The sequence below is a fragment of the Fusarium mangiferae genome, assembly GCF_900044065.1.
Source record: "Fusarium mangiferae strain MRC7560 genome assembly, contig: FMAN_scaffold001, whole genome shotgun sequence".
Taxonomy (NCBI): Eukaryota; Fungi; Ascomycota; class Sordariomycetes; order Hypocreales; family Nectriaceae; genus Fusarium; species Fusarium mangiferae.
Window position 1 is genome coordinate 1,301,016 of NW_024573921.1, and position 18,082 is coordinate 1,319,097.

General features: G+C 48.7%; 7 protein-coding genes across 7 annotated transcripts; 2 read left to right on the forward strand and 5 right to left on the reverse strand.

Moving 5' to 3' along the window:
• Nucleotides 1-1,523: 1,523 nt before the first annotated feature.
• Nucleotides 1,524-2,393, forward strand: FMAN_00934 (uncharacterized protein; the record flags this gene model as incomplete). The annotated part of the gene is made up of 1 exon (XM_041829087.1): nucleotides 1,524-2,393. One exon carries the CDS (start codon nucleotides 1,524-1,526, stop codon nucleotides 2,391-2,393), a length of 870 nt encoding a protein of 289 aa, XP_041676267.1.
• Nucleotides 2,394-3,051: 658 nt separating this feature from the next.
• FMAN_00935 (uncharacterized protein) lies at nucleotides 3,052-3,969 on the forward strand (the record flags this gene model as incomplete). The annotated part of the gene is made up of 1 exon (XM_041829098.1): nucleotides 3,052-3,969. The coding sequence occupies one exon, from the start codon at nucleotides 3,052-3,054 to the stop codon at nucleotides 3,967-3,969; it is 918 nt and encodes a 305-aa protein (XP_041676268.1).
• Nucleotides 3,970-4,419: 450 nt separating this feature from the next.
• Nucleotides 4,420-7,205, reverse strand: FMAN_00936 (uncharacterized protein; the record flags this gene model as incomplete). The annotated part of the gene is made up of 3 exons (XM_041829109.1): nucleotides 4,420-5,911; nucleotides 6,064-6,315; nucleotides 6,871-7,205. 3 exons carry the CDS (start codon nucleotides 7,203-7,205, stop codon nucleotides 4,420-4,422), a joined length of 2,079 nt encoding a protein of 692 aa, XP_041676269.1.
• A 2,017-nt stretch (nucleotides 7,206-9,222) lies between these two features.
• FMAN_16014 (uncharacterized protein) lies at nucleotides 9,223-10,399 on the reverse strand (the record flags this gene model as incomplete). The annotated part of the gene is made up of 4 exons (XM_041829120.1): nucleotides 9,223-9,616; nucleotides 9,664-9,837; nucleotides 9,887-10,020; nucleotides 10,070-10,399. The coding sequence occupies 4 exons, from the start codon at nucleotides 10,397-10,399 to the stop codon at nucleotides 9,223-9,225; spliced, it is 1,032 nt and encodes a 343-aa protein (XP_041676270.1).
• A 582-nt stretch (nucleotides 10,400-10,981) lies between these two features.
• On the reverse strand, nucleotides 10,982-12,654 carry FMAN_00937 (putative rhamnogalacturonase B precursor; the record flags this gene model as incomplete). Its single annotated transcript, XM_041829131.1, has 2 exons — nucleotides 10,982-12,351; nucleotides 12,402-12,654. 2 exons carry the CDS (start codon nucleotides 12,652-12,654, stop codon nucleotides 10,982-10,984), a joined length of 1,623 nt encoding a protein of 540 aa, XP_041676271.1.
• A 726-nt stretch (nucleotides 12,655-13,380) lies between these two features.
• On the reverse strand, nucleotides 13,381-13,806 carry FMAN_00938 (uncharacterized protein; the record flags this gene model as incomplete). The annotated part of the gene is made up of 1 exon (XM_041829142.1): nucleotides 13,381-13,806. One exon carries the CDS (start codon nucleotides 13,804-13,806, stop codon nucleotides 13,381-13,383), a length of 426 nt encoding a protein of 141 aa, XP_041676272.1.
• Nucleotides 13,807-15,772: 1,966 nt separating this feature from the next.
• FMAN_00939 (uncharacterized protein) lies at nucleotides 15,773-16,828 on the reverse strand (the record flags this gene model as incomplete). The annotated part of the gene is made up of 1 exon (XM_041829153.1): nucleotides 15,773-16,828. One exon carries the CDS (start codon nucleotides 16,826-16,828, stop codon nucleotides 15,773-15,775), a length of 1,056 nt encoding a protein of 351 aa, XP_041676273.1.
• Between the last annotated feature and the right edge of the window lie 1,254 nt (nucleotides 16,829-18,082).

Sequence of the window (18,082 nt, forward strand, 5' to 3'; positions counted from 1 at the left end):
TCAATACTGGGTACCCTAGTACTCAACAAACTATCTCAGCCGTCACAGTAAGGACGGCTTGTTTGAGGCCATCCATTTGTGAAGTAGTCAGCTATATCACTTCAAGCTATATCAGCAATTTGCTACTGAAGGACGGCCAATTACTACGGGGTGTTCAATCGTAGCTTTATGATAGGAGATGAGAACTAGAGTTTCTTTTCAAAGTCTCTGGCATTGGCTTCATCTGATTTCTGCACCTGGAAGATATTGTGTTATTCTGTAGGCTCCTTCGGTGCTAATCTACACTTTGCTTCTCTTCCCTGCGAGTGACTCTTTGTAACAAGTGGAAACAGAATGATTCATTTGTCCTAGACGAAAAGACCAAACATCGGTGAATCGCGGTGAATGGCGACTTGCGATCTGCTTTCCTTCTGCTTCACTTTGTTGCATCATGTTATTTGTTGCAGGTGAATCCAAGAACAACAGAAAAAGCAACGACTAAGTCACACGGGGGCATTGAATAGGTAAAAATTGGTTCAAATCGAGATTTGAAAAACATATTATGCTTATAGTTGCTTTCATATCAGTAGGGCATTATCTTGATACTTTTCACGGTGCTTGGCACAAAAGACAGCCTGTTTCTCTCCCATGCCACATGCAAAGATTTTACAAGATCGATCTAATTTGTGGAACACTATATAAAATGAGGTAAGATGCATGGTCAAAAACATGAAAGTCTGCAAAAGCCTTGATTCTCTTGGTTCATTTTACATCATTGCATCCATTTCATAGATAATATTTTACACTTTCACATAACAATAGCCGTTTCTGCTGTCACCCAAAACATGTTTTAAAGCAATCAAAGCACGAGGTAATGAGACACTTCGCTCGAGTTGCTGTTTTTAGACGTGGATGATACCCTGTAGCTCCGATCGATGCGGACAAGGAGACCGAGCAAGCCCACATTTCCCGGCGCTGTACCCCCGGGGGCACCGAGGCCTTGCTATCTTTGTGAGAACTGACAACGATCATCGAGACGAGCTTGGCTTATCCCCACTGGTGAGTATCATCTCGACTTTGTCTCTGTCCCGCCAAACTTTCATGACTTCACATAAACATCGGTTTACTTGGTGGTGAGTGAAGAAAACAACAATCCTGCGTACTTAGTGTCAAACCAAACGTGACCTTTTGAGGAAGCAGGCAGCAAAAAAGTCCTTGTAGATGTTTGTAATTTTTTGTATTGGGCCCCAAAGTCTGAGGGCCTACCTATTGTATAGACTGAACTTGTTGGTGGGGGGAGGAACTGTTGGCACTGCTTCGCACATCTGCCATTGTCTTTAGACTATAACTATCAAACCATGAGGAGTCGATCATTTGACCACCTCACTTAAGGTAGGTAGATTTTGCATCCTCCATATGCATAATCTTCGCCAACAGAGAAAGGAGGAAGATCCTACAAGTCTGCGGTCCGCGAAGGGTGGTAAGTCCCCGAAGTACATGATAGCCAACATGACTAACCTCTCACGAAGCCAAGGAGTCGATAAATGGCGGAAAAATCTTTAGAGGTGGCCGGAAAGGTACGCACCGTAATGTTCGAGTCCATCAGCGGGCGAGGTCCTCAAGGCGAGCCTCATCTTCTCGGAATAGACAGTGAGCAGAGACCCTTCTACTCAATGTCACGCTGCGTCCTCGCCGAAACCCTTATCAAGGATATCTCAAAGACAGTCCACCGTATATTCGTCTACAACGATGTCGATGCCGCTGATTGGAACGAACTTCCCCCGATCAGAAGACCCCTGTGGTCTTCTGGAATCCAGAACCTTTTCTTCCCTCACAACAGCACAGATGCATACGCCTGGAACCATCACCACGCCGTTATTGGCACGGGTATACCTCTGAGACACCAGCGCTCCTATACCGGTGTTGAAGTTCGAATGGGTTCTGGAGGACCCATCGGAGAGTGGCACCCCGAAGGTATCTACCATCGCAGAGGCATGGAGCTTTACCCTGATCTCAAATCTTACCTTCGAGTTCCCTTCGGCAGCGCAACATGCATTAAACTTACCTTCGAAGTCGACTACGAGGATGATAATGGCATGATGATGATGATCTCGGGCGTGGAGAATGTGGTCCCTGAACGACCTATCCCGCCGCTGGACTGGCATGATTCCGTCCGCGTTGATATCGCCCAGGAAGGGCACCCACACATAATCTCGCTCAACATGCGCTTCGTTGAGTCGCAGCATCCAGACCCTGACGTTCCTCACATGACCCGTGTTGCGGTCTTCAGTATCAAAGAAATTGCCTTGCTGAATACTGAGAATACCACGATTAACGCGAGAAGAGTGCACAACTATCACTATCACATCAAACTGAGGCACTATCAGGGCTGGGACTCGGACGAAAAGAACTGAAAGGATCAGACATTTACGATTAGAGCTGAATCACAGCTACTAGATATCACTGTGTCCTGTAGGACGGAGTCCTAGACGAAATAAAGAGTGACCCGTTGCACAACCTTGAGATTGCTTCCATTGACTGACAGCCACTGAGCGACATGAATCACGTACGCATTTAGTCCGGCCTTGTCACTCTTTATTACCACGATATGATTTTTATTTCTCCCTCTTACAACGGATCTAGGCGCCTGTTCGTGCTCCTGCTCGCCAAAGCTTGATGACTCCTCGTGGCGTACAAGAGAACAAGCACCTTCATTCAGCACACTCCATGTTCGGCGAAACAATGCTGTCAACCGACGAATCGAACAGCCAAAGGCCTCGCTAGCATCGGCTGAATATTGATATATAAATAAACCATCCCGCTCAGGTCAGACTCTAAGCCACACACACAAACACTATCCAGAAGCTCTGCTGGAACACTCCCGATGGTAACGTAACCTGTACGACAGGATAGCATCTCGTGATCAATTGTTTTGGTATCTGCTCTGCAACTACCGAGCACATTGCACAAGAGGCAAGAAACAAAACATAACGATCATAAAAAGACCAAGGTAGGTTTTCCCAAGCCCCGATCGAGAGAACTAACAGAGAGAGATAGGTCCGAGGAGCGAATATGTCTCATCGACGCACTCACAGCGCGTCGCATGCCCAAACCGTACAATCTGGATACCGTAAGGTCGACTATGGCCATGTTGAGCCTCGCAGATATGCATCCTCCACAAGTGGAATCACTTATACGCATTGCTCAGGGGGCTTTTCTGCAGCAGAGGAAGGAGATTTCACAGACGAGGAGTCCTACTACATAGAAGGACCAAGTCCGCACGGAACATATTATACCACGGCAAATCCTCGAACAAACGCCTCGCGTCCTAGGCCAATTCCTCAAAGCCAAAGCAGTACTCACCCTCGGGCTATCGTGTATTCCAGAAGGGGCTACCGCTCTGGAAGCGACCAGCCCAGGAACATCCCTTGCTCTGAACATGAATTGCCCAGAGGCTCTTATTCTGGAAACTTCAGCCAACCTGGTCGATATGCCACAAGCTATCAGAATCGTAGGGCATATTCTGCTTCTCATGGCGGCCGCAGTCTTCGACAAACCTACCCATCAGATCACTACGATGAAGCAGGGAACTATGTTGGTCCTCCCGCTGTCGGCTCTTATTCTAACAACCTTGTTTCGTTCCCGCGGCTTCCTGAGTCGAATCACTCTTCACCAGAGATCGACCAAGGAAACCAGGGAGGTTCGCGGCCAAACTCTGCCTCAGAAACACCTAATAAACGATCGTTCTCGGAACAGCTGGTCGACGGCGTACGTGGGCTTTTGAGTACGGAATCAAAAGAGGACGAAGTTCCCCCACAGCCGCCTCGTACAGGTGTCTATCTCTTTTGTCGTCATTATCTAATCGAGGAGTGCGCTTGCATCACCCCGCTTAAGGATGGTGGGCCTGGTGATTACTGTCAGAGGTGCTGGGAGGGCCGTTGTGATGGACCGCGTCCTCCTGGGTCGGTGGTGAGGAGGTCATTATGGTAAGAAGCAGAGAGAGTACCAGGATAAGTCAGGAGTTAAGTATGGGTAGCTTCAACGACCATTGAAATGGCGCCGCAGCAGAAGTTTGGAATCTCTGCATGTGGTTAATTACTCAATAATAGTCATTTGATCTGTGCTATTAGCTATTAGTATTACAGAAGAAAAGAGTATCTGCATGTCCTACCAGAACACGGTTTAAAGGGGAACATGATGTGAATTGTATACATTGTCAGGTCTATTTGTCCGTTGTAGTTGGTCTTTTGAACCATCAAAGAATCTGTACCTGTATAATTGACAACCAGAACCATGAACATGTGGCTCCAAGAAATAAAAAGAATCGAAAACAAAGAAGCCCAACTCCATCCGCTATGCATATCTTCTCAACGCCTTGCTTATAGAGAGATACAATCTCTCGAACCCACAGGCAAACCCGTTATCGCTAGTATCAACTCTTTATGATGTGACGCGCCTAACCCAGAGAGATGAGGGTTCAAAAGCCGCCTCTCTTTCCAGACGTTTATTGGCTCGGTAGAGCTTCAAGCCCAAGTCGTGTTCCTCCCTCTGAATCTCTGCCAGCTCCTCCTTGAGCCCTTCCACCTTCTTCTTTTCAATCTCACGCTTGCGAATAACGTCTGTATTAGACAGAAGCCTGTCTGTGGGCATCAACTCTGTCATCTGCTTAATACTCTTGTTGATGTTATTGCGACGGTGCGCCAGACTGTCAAGCCTAGCCGTGAGATATGCCACACGATCGTTTGCCGACTGCATCTCTGGCGGCGCAGGGGGAAGTGCCTTATCTGTGGAAATGATAGACGCTGGGCGATCATTAGATGGCGAAGCTGATTTCATCGATATGATGATTGGTACGTTTGAAGCTCTCCTGAAGTTATCTCCGCCGGGAACTGGTCTCCTACGATCCATTACTGACGGTTGCTGCTTCGGTGTGTCCGGCGGAGAAGCTTGACTTTCACTGTCGGATAAACGAGGTGTTTCAGCAGCAGCAACAGCAACAGCAGCAGTGTTACATGTCGTGACACTGAAGCGAGAAGTAGGCTGTACCCAAAGGTCTCCTGTTGTCGACTGACTTCCTGGCCCCATGGAACTAATGGCCGGTTTGTTACCGAGGAGTGTGTCTTCTGTCATTGCGGAATAAACGGAACTTGACCACGACGTATGTGGGTTGTGACTCGATGGCGATGGTTTCCTTTTGACTGCCTTGAGTTGGTCAGGGACCATATTAGGATTGAGCATGGGTGCAGCGGCAGCATGCGTAATCGTGGGCTGAGAGGGAGGAGAGCCAGTATTGGGTGGACTGGGATACGAGTGAGAAATGAGTTCGGGAGATGGTGTTTTATAAGCCTCCTTAAGGTTCTGGGTGGACCGTGAAGGTAGGAGTCGTCGAGATGTTCCAGCATTGCCGCTAGGTGTTTCAGGAGACGGGTCGCGACCAAGCCCAACACGCTTGCTGACCCTACGCTGCAAGCTCAATGGTGCAACAGTTAGATCGTCCCGAACTGGATCGACCATAGGCGCACGGCCACTTGCCCCATTCCATGGTGGCCTGGTGTTGACAGGCTCTGGCTTTGCTCTAGCAAACTTGCGAATCCGCTGTCCTAGTGAAGGAGAAGGATTGCCAGAAGTGGTACGCTGCGGTCCAGTGACGACTGTTGTGAGTCCAAAGGTTTGCTGGGGCATGTCGGATGAGCTAGCCGGTGGTTCCATGGTTTCCCACGGAGTGGTGATATCTGCAAGTTGATCGGTTGACCTAGTCGTGCGAAGTGGTGAAGGTTGACCAGGGCTTGTTGGCTTATCGCGACGCATAGTTGGTATTTGGCTACGAAGGTGTGTTTGTGATTGTCGGGGAGTGAGGCGGCGTTCCCCTAGAAGATCCAGCTGAGATAAATTTGGGCTCTCATCGATTGGTGAAACATCTTGAGAGTTTGGTCTGCAAGTAAAGCACCGTATTAGTGATTGTACATTGATTCTGAAGGATCGCATTTTGAGGATAGCACGCAGAGTGCCAACAAATTCCAAAAAGAACTGATAAGCCAGGCAAGAAACCTGCAAGAAGAAGAATTCAGAACCAAGATTACTCACTCGTAACGTGCAGCATCAAACTCGGGGGAGCTTGGAGGGGAGATTTCGACAGAACGCCCGTACATGTCTTTGGCAGGCGCCTTGGAGCGAGATAATCGATGGTGTAAGTGACGAGAGTGGCGCTTGCTCGAGTCGAATTCGTCGTCGGGATAAACGGACGAGGCAGGTCTCCAAGGAGAGTCGTCCTCGCCTTTTCGAGGGTTTCGGGGAGGAGCGTTCGCTCGGATGTCGTCTGAGCCGAGAGCAGGGGAGCTGAGAGAAGATAAGGTGTTAGTCAGGAACAGATATACTGTCGCTATTGCCAAGTCGTATCAGGCGTATGAGAAGCAGTAGAGGTCCCCTCAGGGAGGGGGCAAGAAAATTTGAGACGTCAATCCTGGGTGACCAAAAGATTAGGTAGATTTAGTAAAGATGACAGTCGATTGCCAGGGTAATCATTTTTGTCACTTTGGAATAAAAGTCTCAAGTTTTGCACAGGTACGGATACGCAGGCTTGTCGATCTTGAGCGTGCGTACTATATGACGACGAACGACTCCAACAATTGCCGATGCCCAACTGGCTAGAAGAGGCTGATGAGCCTTCATCGCTTTGTTGTACCCTGCACGTGTTGAAATGAGGCGTGCGCATGTAGCGAACCCTGCTGCGCTAGGTTGACTTATATTCATCATGCATTCTAACAAAGCTTTTGATGGGCCCTTTGTTATGATGGGCTGTGTTGGGTTGCATCCTTTCGGCGCAGCAGTTCCGAATCGGTTTTGATGTAGTGTATGGAATAAAAGCATAGGACGAAGGAAAGTAGCACTTACAGACGAGGTGGGCCAGCGCTGTATGGTTGTCGAACTGTCTTACCACGTCGAATTTCGTATCTGAAAGGGCCGTTTCGAATCCCGAGACCGTTAAGACGGTTTTCGAAGTCGTCTTGGAGATATGTTTGGTTGTCGTAGTAGCTGTCGCGTGACTTGTTCAAATTTCTACCGTTGCTGCTGTTGACGCTCGTGGTGGACCTATTCTGTGGCAGTGCTTGTGATGAACTCGAACTCTGGGTCTGGCGGAGAAAGGGTCGGTTCTTGAGCTCTCGAGGTGGTTGTTGATGAATGCTGGGGCCAGTGCCAGTTTTGAAGCTGTCCCACATGGCGGGCATCTTTATTGTCAGCTGCCCGTCAGTGACAGTGGCTGTTGGAAGATTGTAGGGATCGCTGGGCTGAGAGTGCCTCGTGCTGCCGCTACTGTATTCAGGTTGTTATTTTTGGGAGCGAATCCTTCAGCTTCACCTCGATATGGCGATGTAAGTGACTGTGCAGTGCTGACGGCAGCAATAGCTCAAACGGCGGCGTGACCTGAGTGCGGCGGAGGCCTTCTAGAAGCTAGGACTGGAATGAGGTTGCTCAAAGCTGTAACAATGGATGGCCCAAGTCGGGAAGGTTTCGGGGTAGACAAGCGTAAGGGAAAAAAGCAATTGAATCGCCGTCGTATACTGTAGGCACGAGTCCAGCTCCAAGCCTGGATTCAAGTGTAATGAATGTGGGTTAGAGTGAAGAAGAGTGAGGGAAGAAAGGAAAAGAGAAAAAGAGCAAGAGACAGATAAACACGCAAACAAGAGAAAGAGAGAGAGAAGACTCGAGCACAACAGGGAAATGATTCCTTGTTGACGACATGGAACCTGGGGGTTCTTTAATCAAAACCCTTTCAAAATTAGGTGCAACGGTCGTTGGCTGTCGGCTAGTCAGTCCCCTGGAACCCACTGGAGCTGTGGTGTATTAATTTAAGGCCTGGTGCTCGCAACCAGCGCCAACCGATTACCTTGATCCCCGGCTCTGGAGGCTGTTGGCGCCTCTTGTTTAAATGAGGCAGGGATACGACAATACGACGGCATAGGACGATGGGTATCTACCGTAAAATTGTGGCTCTTGATAGCCAACCGACCGAGAGTAACGGCAGTGCTTTGCTGGACTGTTTAGCCCGTGGGTCTTGTTTTGATATCATGATGTGTGGACGGACAGCAATTGTGTTGGATATACAGGCGCCAGAGCCTAGTGTTCCCAAGCGCCGCCGCCGTGTTGTGGCATCTAAAGACTGGAGATGCAGTTTGACTGGCTTGAACGAGCCGCCATTAGTCGCTCTGGCGCTAGGTTCCATCAAGGCGTACCAGAGAAAAGCGCTGGCATGTCCTCCAGCAATGTCTGACGAGAACTGTTGTCAAGAAGCTTATTTTGACCCGAATCTGCAGTAAAAAGGAGAGAGTTCGGGTGAAAAGTGACTCTTCACCTGCTAGAACCAGGAGTGATCATCCCCGTCATCACAAGCCCAATAACACCAGAAGGCAAAGATTGACACTCTAGAAAAAGTATCTTTGTTCGATCGTCCAGACCATGAAAGAGATCTTTCCATTTTTGGACCTGTGCCTGTCAATTCCGCAAGGGACCTAAGCGGGCTTGTTTCAGATTGCTCAGGGGCTATGATTTGAAACTTGGGGCATCATCTTCCGTGCACTCAAAGCTGACGACCAAGTGGGACCACCAACAGGAAAAAGAAACAACAACTCATTTACTTGAGTGCGAACCTTTCCTAGCCCTTTCCCGCTCAGTCCACACAGAGCTAGACGTTGGCGGATCATCACCCTAAAACACCAAACCTTGCGACAGCTGTTGAAGCTAAGCTCTCTCTGTATTTCACCGTCGGGGATATCATCTACTTTTCTTGCTGAGCCTTACCAAGGACCCTGATCCCAGCTACCTATTTCATAACATCCCCTGTTGTCTTTTGCCGGAAGACCCGTTTGTTACCGCCGTTGCCGTTCACTTCTTAGGGTATGGCATGGCTGTCACATTTTCTGATCGTCCCTGGACTATTGAAAACCGCCAGATAACGAGCAGCTTTACTCAAACGAATCAATCGCCTTCTTATCGCATATCAGTTGCCCGATCGCCAACTTAAGCGACACCGTCCCCAAGATCTAACTAGCAATCCATGATCTCATTAAGGAGAGCAAGAGATAATATGCCGTGCACTACGGACTGTTGAGGATCTGTCTCTGTTCGATCACACATACATAGGCCAAGCAAGGCCTTAGGATTGACAAACCATTACTCATCATCAGCCACTACAAACCCGACTTCAATCCTCAAACGCGACAAAGCGAACTTCATAATCATCCCAAGTCACTGCCATCCATTCAGAGCTGTGTCATCCCGTTGAATCCCTGCCGCCTTCAGACCATAGCTCCACAAGGCTTTCCTCTTGGCGTCATCTTTTGCTTCCCTCCCAGTCTCAAGTTCATCTGTACCATTCAGATACAGCAGCACGCCCGGTGGGGTCTCAATTTCAAAGGCGAGCCGAATTGCATCTTCAGCACTCTTCCACAGTGGGCGGAAATCCCCGTTGGGCTTGAACCTGGCCTGAAGAGATATGACTGGGGCTAATATCTTGAGGAAGTGAGACATGACAAAACTGCCCCGTCGATGTAGATCTGAGCCCATGGCACCGGGATCAAGACCAACCACAGCGATATTGGATAGCTGTGGATCCTGAACGAGACGACCAGCGAGTTCGTGCCTACATTCGTCAGATGCTAACTCTGTCAAAAAGCTTGGTGGACTTACATGAGCATCACCGCACATAGCTTGCTTGCCCCATATCGTCGATATCCCGTAAGCCATCCTCCGCCAGAATCTGGTCTGCTCCATGTTCCCTTGGCGAGCTCTTCTGGGCCAGGGAATAGACTGTCGTGCCCCGTGTAACACTTGATATTTGTGTTGTTTCGCTCATCGTTGATACTACGGACATTATCAACAAATGCTATTTTACTTGTATGCCACGGCTTACTCGTGGGACCAGCTTCCTATCAGAAGGATCCTACCATTTTCTTTATCCATGCTCTGAAGTAGGAGAAGAGTCAGTAGTTGATTGGCCAGGAAATTAACTTGCCAAGTCATCTCGTATCCATCATCTGATATTTTCTGTTTTTGATGAGTATAGTATGTCTTTGACTGTGTGGTTTGAACTCACAATCTCTTCATGGTCTTGATATCCAGCGTTGAGGATGAGTGCTCTGATGGGAGGCAAGTCTCCAGCAGCAACCCTACGGTTGATCCCGGCTGCCATTGTTCTGACACTCGCCAATGAGCTGAGGTCCAAGTCAACGACATCGTGCCTATGACACCCTGGAGCTGATTTCAAAACCTGTTGAAGTCGAGTTGCCGTTGCCGCACGTCTGACAGTATAGACACCGGTGTAGTTGCTGGCCAGTTGTATTTTGCCCAGAATATTGGTCACAATGGCTGACCCAAGCCCTCCATTGGCCCCAGTGATCAGAATAGTACCTTGAGAAGACGGCATCTTCAAAAATTTCTAAATTCGAATGTAAAACAAGTACAGAATTTGATTTATCTGTGTTTGTTGCGCGGACTTGTTGCACTTATACAACTGACCCTCGGAGATAGCTCTCGTAATCCTAAATTATGTGTGGCCCCATCTTTATTAGTGATTACTGACATTTTGGGTGCTTTCGTCACCAAAGATCGAGACTAATCTTAACACTCCTGGCTGATATAAGCCAGCTTGTGGCAGTTCGTTACTGGAGAAACCTCAAATAAGTCCGTCTGGTTATGTCATTGTTAAGATATTGCATGCCCTTAAGGGCTACGGTGACCGTAAACGACAGCCGTCGTAATCGGGTTCAAGAGGGCATATTCTAATGACCTGGTAATGGATCATACAGATTACTTAATATCTTCACCGTACATGTATATGACCGTCTTCTGAAACTTTACAGGCCGCATGTTCAGTGAGCCTTCAAGATAGTATCTAACATCAAGTGATTGATTGTTATGAAAATTGTCTTCTCTTTACTAATATGTACATTGGAAACTATGATTGACTAGGTGCCTTGAGCACCACGTACTGCTGAACTTGGTTTGTTTAGTGAAACAATTCGACGGCATCAAAGATGAAGTTGGGGCTCAGGAAGTCGGCACCAGAGCTACCAGAGATGACCTCGATAGTAATGGTATTGGTGCCAGCCTTGAGTGTGCCAGCAGGAATAAGAGCATCGTAAACTTCACCGAATCCACGGTAAGCTCCCCGCGTAACACCCCGAGAGTCGATCTTGACGGGAGCATCGAAAGCCTTCTTGAAGCTACCGATGGTGATCTGAGGGCGGCCACTTGCAAATGCAAGAGTGGTACCGATACGAAGAGTGGCCTGGGTGGAGATGGCAGAGGGCAGATTAAACTTGATAGTGACTGGGTTGTTGACGGCCTTGAAGATAGCCATGGGAAAGTCACCAGCAGAACTAGAGCCTACAGTGTAGGTGAGAGGGCCCCAACTGGCCATGCGCTTGTCACTAGGATGCATGCGCAGCTGGTTGGCAGCGTTAAGGAAACCCTTAGGCTGGCCATCCCAATCGCCAATACGAAAGACAGAGGTGTGCTTTCCTGTGGTAATGTCGGAGTCGGCGGCGATAGAAGAAGAAGCAGTACTGCCGGCAGAGACGCTCACGCTCTTAGAGGCAACCTTGAGCTCACCCTGATAGAGAACTTGAGTGTAAGTTCCCGGTACCATGAATGGAGAGGTGAAAGCGCCGTTGGAAGAGGTGTAGGCCCAGTACTGAAAGTCTTTGTTGAACCAATGCACAACACCCTGGAAGCCAGACTGAACACCAGTAGCGGTGCCACTTACTCGGCCGCGGGAGGAGTCGGCGGTGTAGTTAGGGATAGAAAGATCCTTGAAGAAGGACATGTCAATATCTTGAGCCTTTGGAACACCAGATCGTGAGAAGGACAAGGCGTAAGGGCCATGGAAGCCCTGGCGGAACTCCTCAGTCTTGGCATGGCCGGAGTTCATATAGAAGGTAAGGGCGCTGAAGTCACCGTTGTTGTTGCTGTTGATATCACGGAAGAAGGGACCGCCTGAGCTTTTCTCGTAGGAGCGCGAGGCGTGGGTGACCATGCATGCGTGCACATCCTTGGCGCTACTCTGGAAGCACCAGACGTCGTTGTCGATGAAGCGCTGGGACGAGTAGAACTTGGAACGAGTCTGGCCGTTGACATTGAAGACGTCAGAGCCCTCGACCGCAGAACCACCCGAGGTATTGGAGGCTTCGCCAAAAGGTATCTCGTTGGGCAGTTGGGAGCGATCGAGGCGAGTAATGTAGCGAAGCTCGCCAATAGCAGGTTGTGACTTTGTATCAGTGGCCATGTAGACCATGCTCTGGCCATTCTGGACGACATAGTAGTGAGTTAGATCAAAGTCTCCTGACTTAGTGGTACATGTGATCTTGATATATTTGTCTACGCCCAAGTCAGCATGTTGCAGCGTTTGACACACGCTCTATACTCACTGTCAAGAACAGTAGACTGGACATTGGACGATCCCAGACCGGACGCAATGTGAGAAGTCTGAGATTTGTACTGGTACTCAGCTCCGCGGAACTTGATCGAGTTAATGGAGCAGTCACTCTTGCTGACGGTGACGGAGAAACCGTTGGAGTTGCCAGAGTCAACAACAAGATTGTTACCACTGGTGGTGACGCCAAAGGCTGCCAGAGCCGGGGCAGCACTCGCAAGAGCACTGAGATACTTGAAGCTGACCATATTTACGATTACCAGATCGCCAAGTAAGGACAGTATAAAGAGAAGAGAAGATTTAGGGAAAAGAATGTTTTCAAATGTAACGAGAGGCTTGAAAACGATCCAAAGAAGCAAAAGGGAAATCGTATTAAGTTTACAAAGGCGCAATATGAGTATATATCCACCCATTACATGCTTGGCGGAGTGCTCCTTACAACCCCAGAGATATAATGATACAGGGAAGCTAATTGGAGGAGAAACTATAAACATAGTGATGTGGGAAATGCTGAAACAAACGCTAGTTTTCCGAGCAATGTTGCGATGCCCGTGCTTCTAAGACCAAGATTGGGGCAGGGATGGCAGCTCCTAGCGGACGGTTTTCTGTTCAAGTGAGCTCCTCTCGGTGATGATTTGCAAAGAATGCCGAAACTGCCGCCTTATGTTTACCTAATTCGGGGGGAGTTGCAACGAAATATCTCCGAAGCTGATGTGATTTCCCTTTATGGTATTTTGATAGAATGGTATTGGTGGGGAATTGTCCACTTCAACAGACCCTTGGCATGCCATTTTACATTTTAACAATCTGGATCATTATATCACAGTATGTCGCAAGAGCTAACGTTAGTTGTCAGGGTGTGAAAATTGGGTTTCGTTCAATATTTCCTTTGTTTAGTTCATCCTCCTCAGTCAGATGCCCAGATTGCAACAACCTTATCCCGAAACGATAGTGGTCGTGATAAAGTCCTGAACCTAGCAAAGACTTCCCACAGTAATACAGAGACAAGAAATGACCACAATAGTAATCCCGCTTGCCGAAGCTCTTGATCCCAAGTTGGATCCCCTACTACTCTGTCCTTCAGCACGCCCATCGCCATTCCCTTGGCCATCATGTTCAATTCGAAAATTGTAGTCATCAGTGTAACCCGCTGGCTCACATTTTGTCCCTTCAGCCATAGCCATCTTGATCGACCAGTGTCCACCTGCGCATCTCTGAAATGAATTGGTCATACAGTGCCACTGGCCCTCTGTACTGCATCCTGAACCTGCTTCCTCGTCGCGTTGAGACAACGTGTTGCTGGCATCTTTTGACTCTGATGAGGCCAGAGCGAGGCATGAGAGGAACAGAAGAAGTACCGCTAACGTTGCTCGTAGCTGATAGCTTGAGGTGGGACGCATTTTGACGTAATTGGGCGCTCCGGATTCCGGATGAGATTGGCGGCTTCGGAGGCGGAGCCGGCGTTATGTGGGGTTGGTGGACCAAGGCAAAGAAACAAATGACTTGTAGAAATTGTAGATCTTTGTTTCAACTTCAAACAGCGTTCCAAACCCGCAGAGAAGACCAGAGGTTTAAATACTTGTTCCCTCAAACCCCGATATTTGATCTCATTTCCTATTCACATACCGCCTCAAATCGCCTCGCCTTGGCCTGTATGAACTGTTGCTGCCCAGCGTGGGTCATGTACTGGACGTGGATCAGTCTCATTGGAGAACTCGAGAAGGAAGACAAGCGACAATGGGGAGATGGCTTTTTGACAAAGAGGCTCGAGGCCTGTCACACTGTGCGATCTCATGTGGAGATAGGTTCTCAGCTGTGATGAGTCTTGCATAGGGTTGAGGTAAGTTGGGCTTGAAGTGTGATTTGATGCTGCAGTTGTGACTGGGGATTGTGGCAGCTCATGAGCCAATCAAGGATAAGGCGAGCAACCTGGAACGACATTGAATAACTTTGTACCTGGCAGTTACGGAGTAGTAACTGACCAATTCCGAAAGTCCTGGACTTATTCTTCGACAAGGAAATTATGCAAACTTATGTGCGACCACAAATAGTTTCCTTCACAGCATCAGAGGAATAATCAGGCACCCTGTGAACTGAAGGGCTACAACTATCCTTGTAAATTGAGATATAAATGAATGAGTGTAGATTCAAATAGCCCCGACTCCCTTACTCAGGAAATGAATGCTGTGTCTTGTTTTTCAGCCAGTCAGACCCCTATGTCTCTCAACTTGTCTTCAATTGCTTCCGCCAACATCCCGTTCCGACAGTCGCCTCATGATCGACAATGCCCTGAGTTCCCCCGTTGCCGAATCAGACATACTCAGAGGCGCTGACAGTCTTGGTCGCGGCCAGCTGGTCCTTAATCTTTCGAGACCGCTCCCTGAAGAACATCCAAGCCACTCCAACGATGGCGACGAAGAAAACTGAGCCGATCATGACTCCTGCGATGATGACTGCCTCATTGTGGCTGCCGGCCTTGTTGGCAATGTACTTGGCGGAACTATCGTTGCCATTGGTGCTGAAGGGACTCATGGAAGAATCCATGATTGTTGTAAAGTGTGAAAGTTATGAATTTTAAAGTCTGATATTTGTGGTGTTCCTAGGCTTCTTAGTTAGTGCTCCATTTCCAAGGCGGCACAGAGTGACGAACAGTTTTGTATATGTTGGATGACGGCAAAAGATCGTGGATCAAAGAACCGCAACTTGAGTAAAATTGATCAACTGCTTGCACCAGGCTCGCAGTGTGTAAGAACGAACGAAATGATTGAGCTGGGCATTTCTCTGTTGTGGGTTTGCCAAATATTTGTACTATTTCGAAAAATCGTATGAATGATGAGTCGTTTTCTTGTTAGTATTGTTCCTGGATAATGGAGATTTCTGCCTCTCCTGGATGTTTCGACCCTTTGTTTATGTCTGTAACTAATGTGCGGTCAAAACTGCCAGGCTCGTGTACGCCATGACTTCTAGAAGCTCTGAGATGATACATCATTCTTCTAGCCACAGCCAATACACTAGTACGCCATATGATCATATTCAACAGCTATAGTGTACACTCTAGCAGGGTTCAGCTAATTTCGTTACACAAAACACAGGTTTCATGCTTTGGTCTGCACGTTTGTTTATAGAAACTTGGTGTTGGTTGGTATTATTCATTACATGCGGCAAAACGTCCCAGCGCTTGGTCCGCTTGCCTCCTTTCGCTGGGTCTATTATAAACTGTGCCCAATATTACAAGGAAACCATGATGCTATGCCAGTTATCCTCCCTATTCGCCATGCTGCTTACCTTTTTGTCTATGTCCTCCGTTGAATGCATGCTGCACTTGCAGCTGAGTGAAGCCGTTAACTTTTCACAGATATCTCGAAATCAGATCGCCAGTGCTGTTCCATTCCAGGCCGGGTAGGAGGTGTGCCATGCGCCATTATCGTGTGTCTTTGAGGCTGAGCTTGACTCAGGGGTGCTGGTTTCGGGGATTGGAGTGGTAGTGGTAGTGGTAGTCAATGTGATCAAAGTTGTTGGCGCTACAGGGGGGTCATAAGGCGCGGCAGCAGTAGACCAGGATTGATCCTGAGTCGCATGGCTTTCGACAAAGGTACCCTGTGAAGGAATAGGCGCCACTGGAGCGTCCGGTGCAGGACGTTCAGTTTGTTCTGGAGCTCCAGCACTCTCGCTTGTCTGGGTGAGGAGGGTAGTTGGCTCCCAAACCGGGGCTGGGCTTTCGATAGTAGGAGGAGGCTGAGCAACTGTCTCAACGGGTGGAGGATAATCAGTGATGGAAGTGGTTGACGACGTTTCAATAGTCTGGGGCGACTCAATGTTGGTAGGTGATTCGGGCTCAGGCTCAGGCTCAGGTTGGGGTATGGGCTGAGGCTGAGGACTGGGTTGAGATGTGACGCCTGGCGCGGCAGCCGAGCTCAGATCAGTTGTACTTTGGGCAACCGGCTCTCGCTCCTCGGTAGTAGTACCGGGCTCCCGTGTGGTTGTCGGCTTTGAGCTGGGGCGAGGGACAGTGACCGTCTCCGTAACTGGCTCATCGTCCATGTTGATGACCGAGACGGTAGTAGGGACTGCCTTGGTGACAGTCTTTCCGGGAGCAGTGACGATACTGGGCTTTTCGGTTTGCGTGACAATTTTTGTGACTGGCTTTCGCGTCACTGTTCGGATAACTGTCACGACGCCATCTCCGTTGCTGTCACTACTACCGCCACCGCTGCCATTACTGCTGCCCCCATTCCCATTCCCATCTCCATTTCCTCCACCAAGGTCACCTGAAGCTGGGTCATCATCGCCAGGTTCTAAAGGAACGACTGAGTATTTGGGTTTGGCTGTAGCATCGCGGTGCACGATTCTAGGCTGGGGAAGTGCAAGGACTGTGGTATAAGAAGCAGAAAGAGCCAGAAGAAGGGGGATGAACCCGCGCATCTTGACGAGGCTATTTCGCTGAATGCGTTTGTTGTTTGCAAGGAGTGAGTTCTGTGTTGGTTTTTGTGAAGAGATAGAAGGAAAATGGACTCGCGGCGGTGCTTAAAGGTGCTTGCGGATGCTGGCACTGGCAGCTAACAAGAGACCATCAACGGTGAGTAAATGCCATGAGCGATTCACAACTGAGCGAAGAATAATCACAGTCTCAAAATGAGAGACAAATGTTGAATCTTACGTGGAACTAGGAAGACAAGACAAGAGAAAATGGCACAGACCTGGCACGTCCCAGGAATAGTTTTATTAATTGCAATTGAGATGGCTGGTGAAAGCTGCTATCCCTAGCAGGCGTTGAGACGTGAATTCATGGAGGTTGGAGTGACACCAAAAACGCGCTAGCATCTTCTGGTCAGGAACAATCGGGGGGTTCTATGGGCGTTGGTCTTAGCGGGAGATTCACCAGCCACCTGCAGGAGCAAAATCTAGAGACTTGATTGGTTGAGCTGTGGGCCAACGTTATCTCGAACGCATCGTTCAGCTGCAAAGCATCGGTGGGGTTATCCGAAAAATGCAAATTGACAAGTTCAAAATCCTTTATTTGACCCTCTCACATGGTCTACTCCGTTCTTTAGCTTTCCAGACCCTCTTTGTTGACTCTGCTCTGGAACTATGATGAAGCTGAGTTGCGCGTTTGTGGCGGTGGAGTGGCGCTTGTGTCATTGAAGTGGCTGGAGCATGTCTCCGAATCCGGCAAGCCCAAGAATCAAGACTGTCTGTCTGAGTCGTTTTTAATTAGCAGAGAGCCAGAACACATGATCATGGCAGTTGATGAGAGTCCGAACAGGTCAGGTCATGCGATGACGACTCGCGCGAGCTTGGCAGCGAGCCCTTACAATTCCTCCCGCATCCATCAACACACCACACCCACTCAGCCTCCAATGGGACCTCGAATGAGTGGCCATTTTGCCGGGAATAGGTGACAAGAAGCGTCTCCGCATCCTCATCAAAAGACTGGGTTCCCATGCTGAGGAAGCGGGTCGGGCATCCTTTGACATACATTCATTGCTTGCATCTGCCCAAAAAAAACATTTCCAGCTCTTGCTGCATGTTATCCGAGTCTCGGCAGCATTGACCAGATGCTTAAATCAAGATGCCCCTGCCAAAATCCTCAAATGAGGGGCAAAATCATGTCAACAAGACGTTCTGTTTGGTGAAGATGACGTTCCATCCGATCCTAAGTTTAGTATCTTGGCTGTT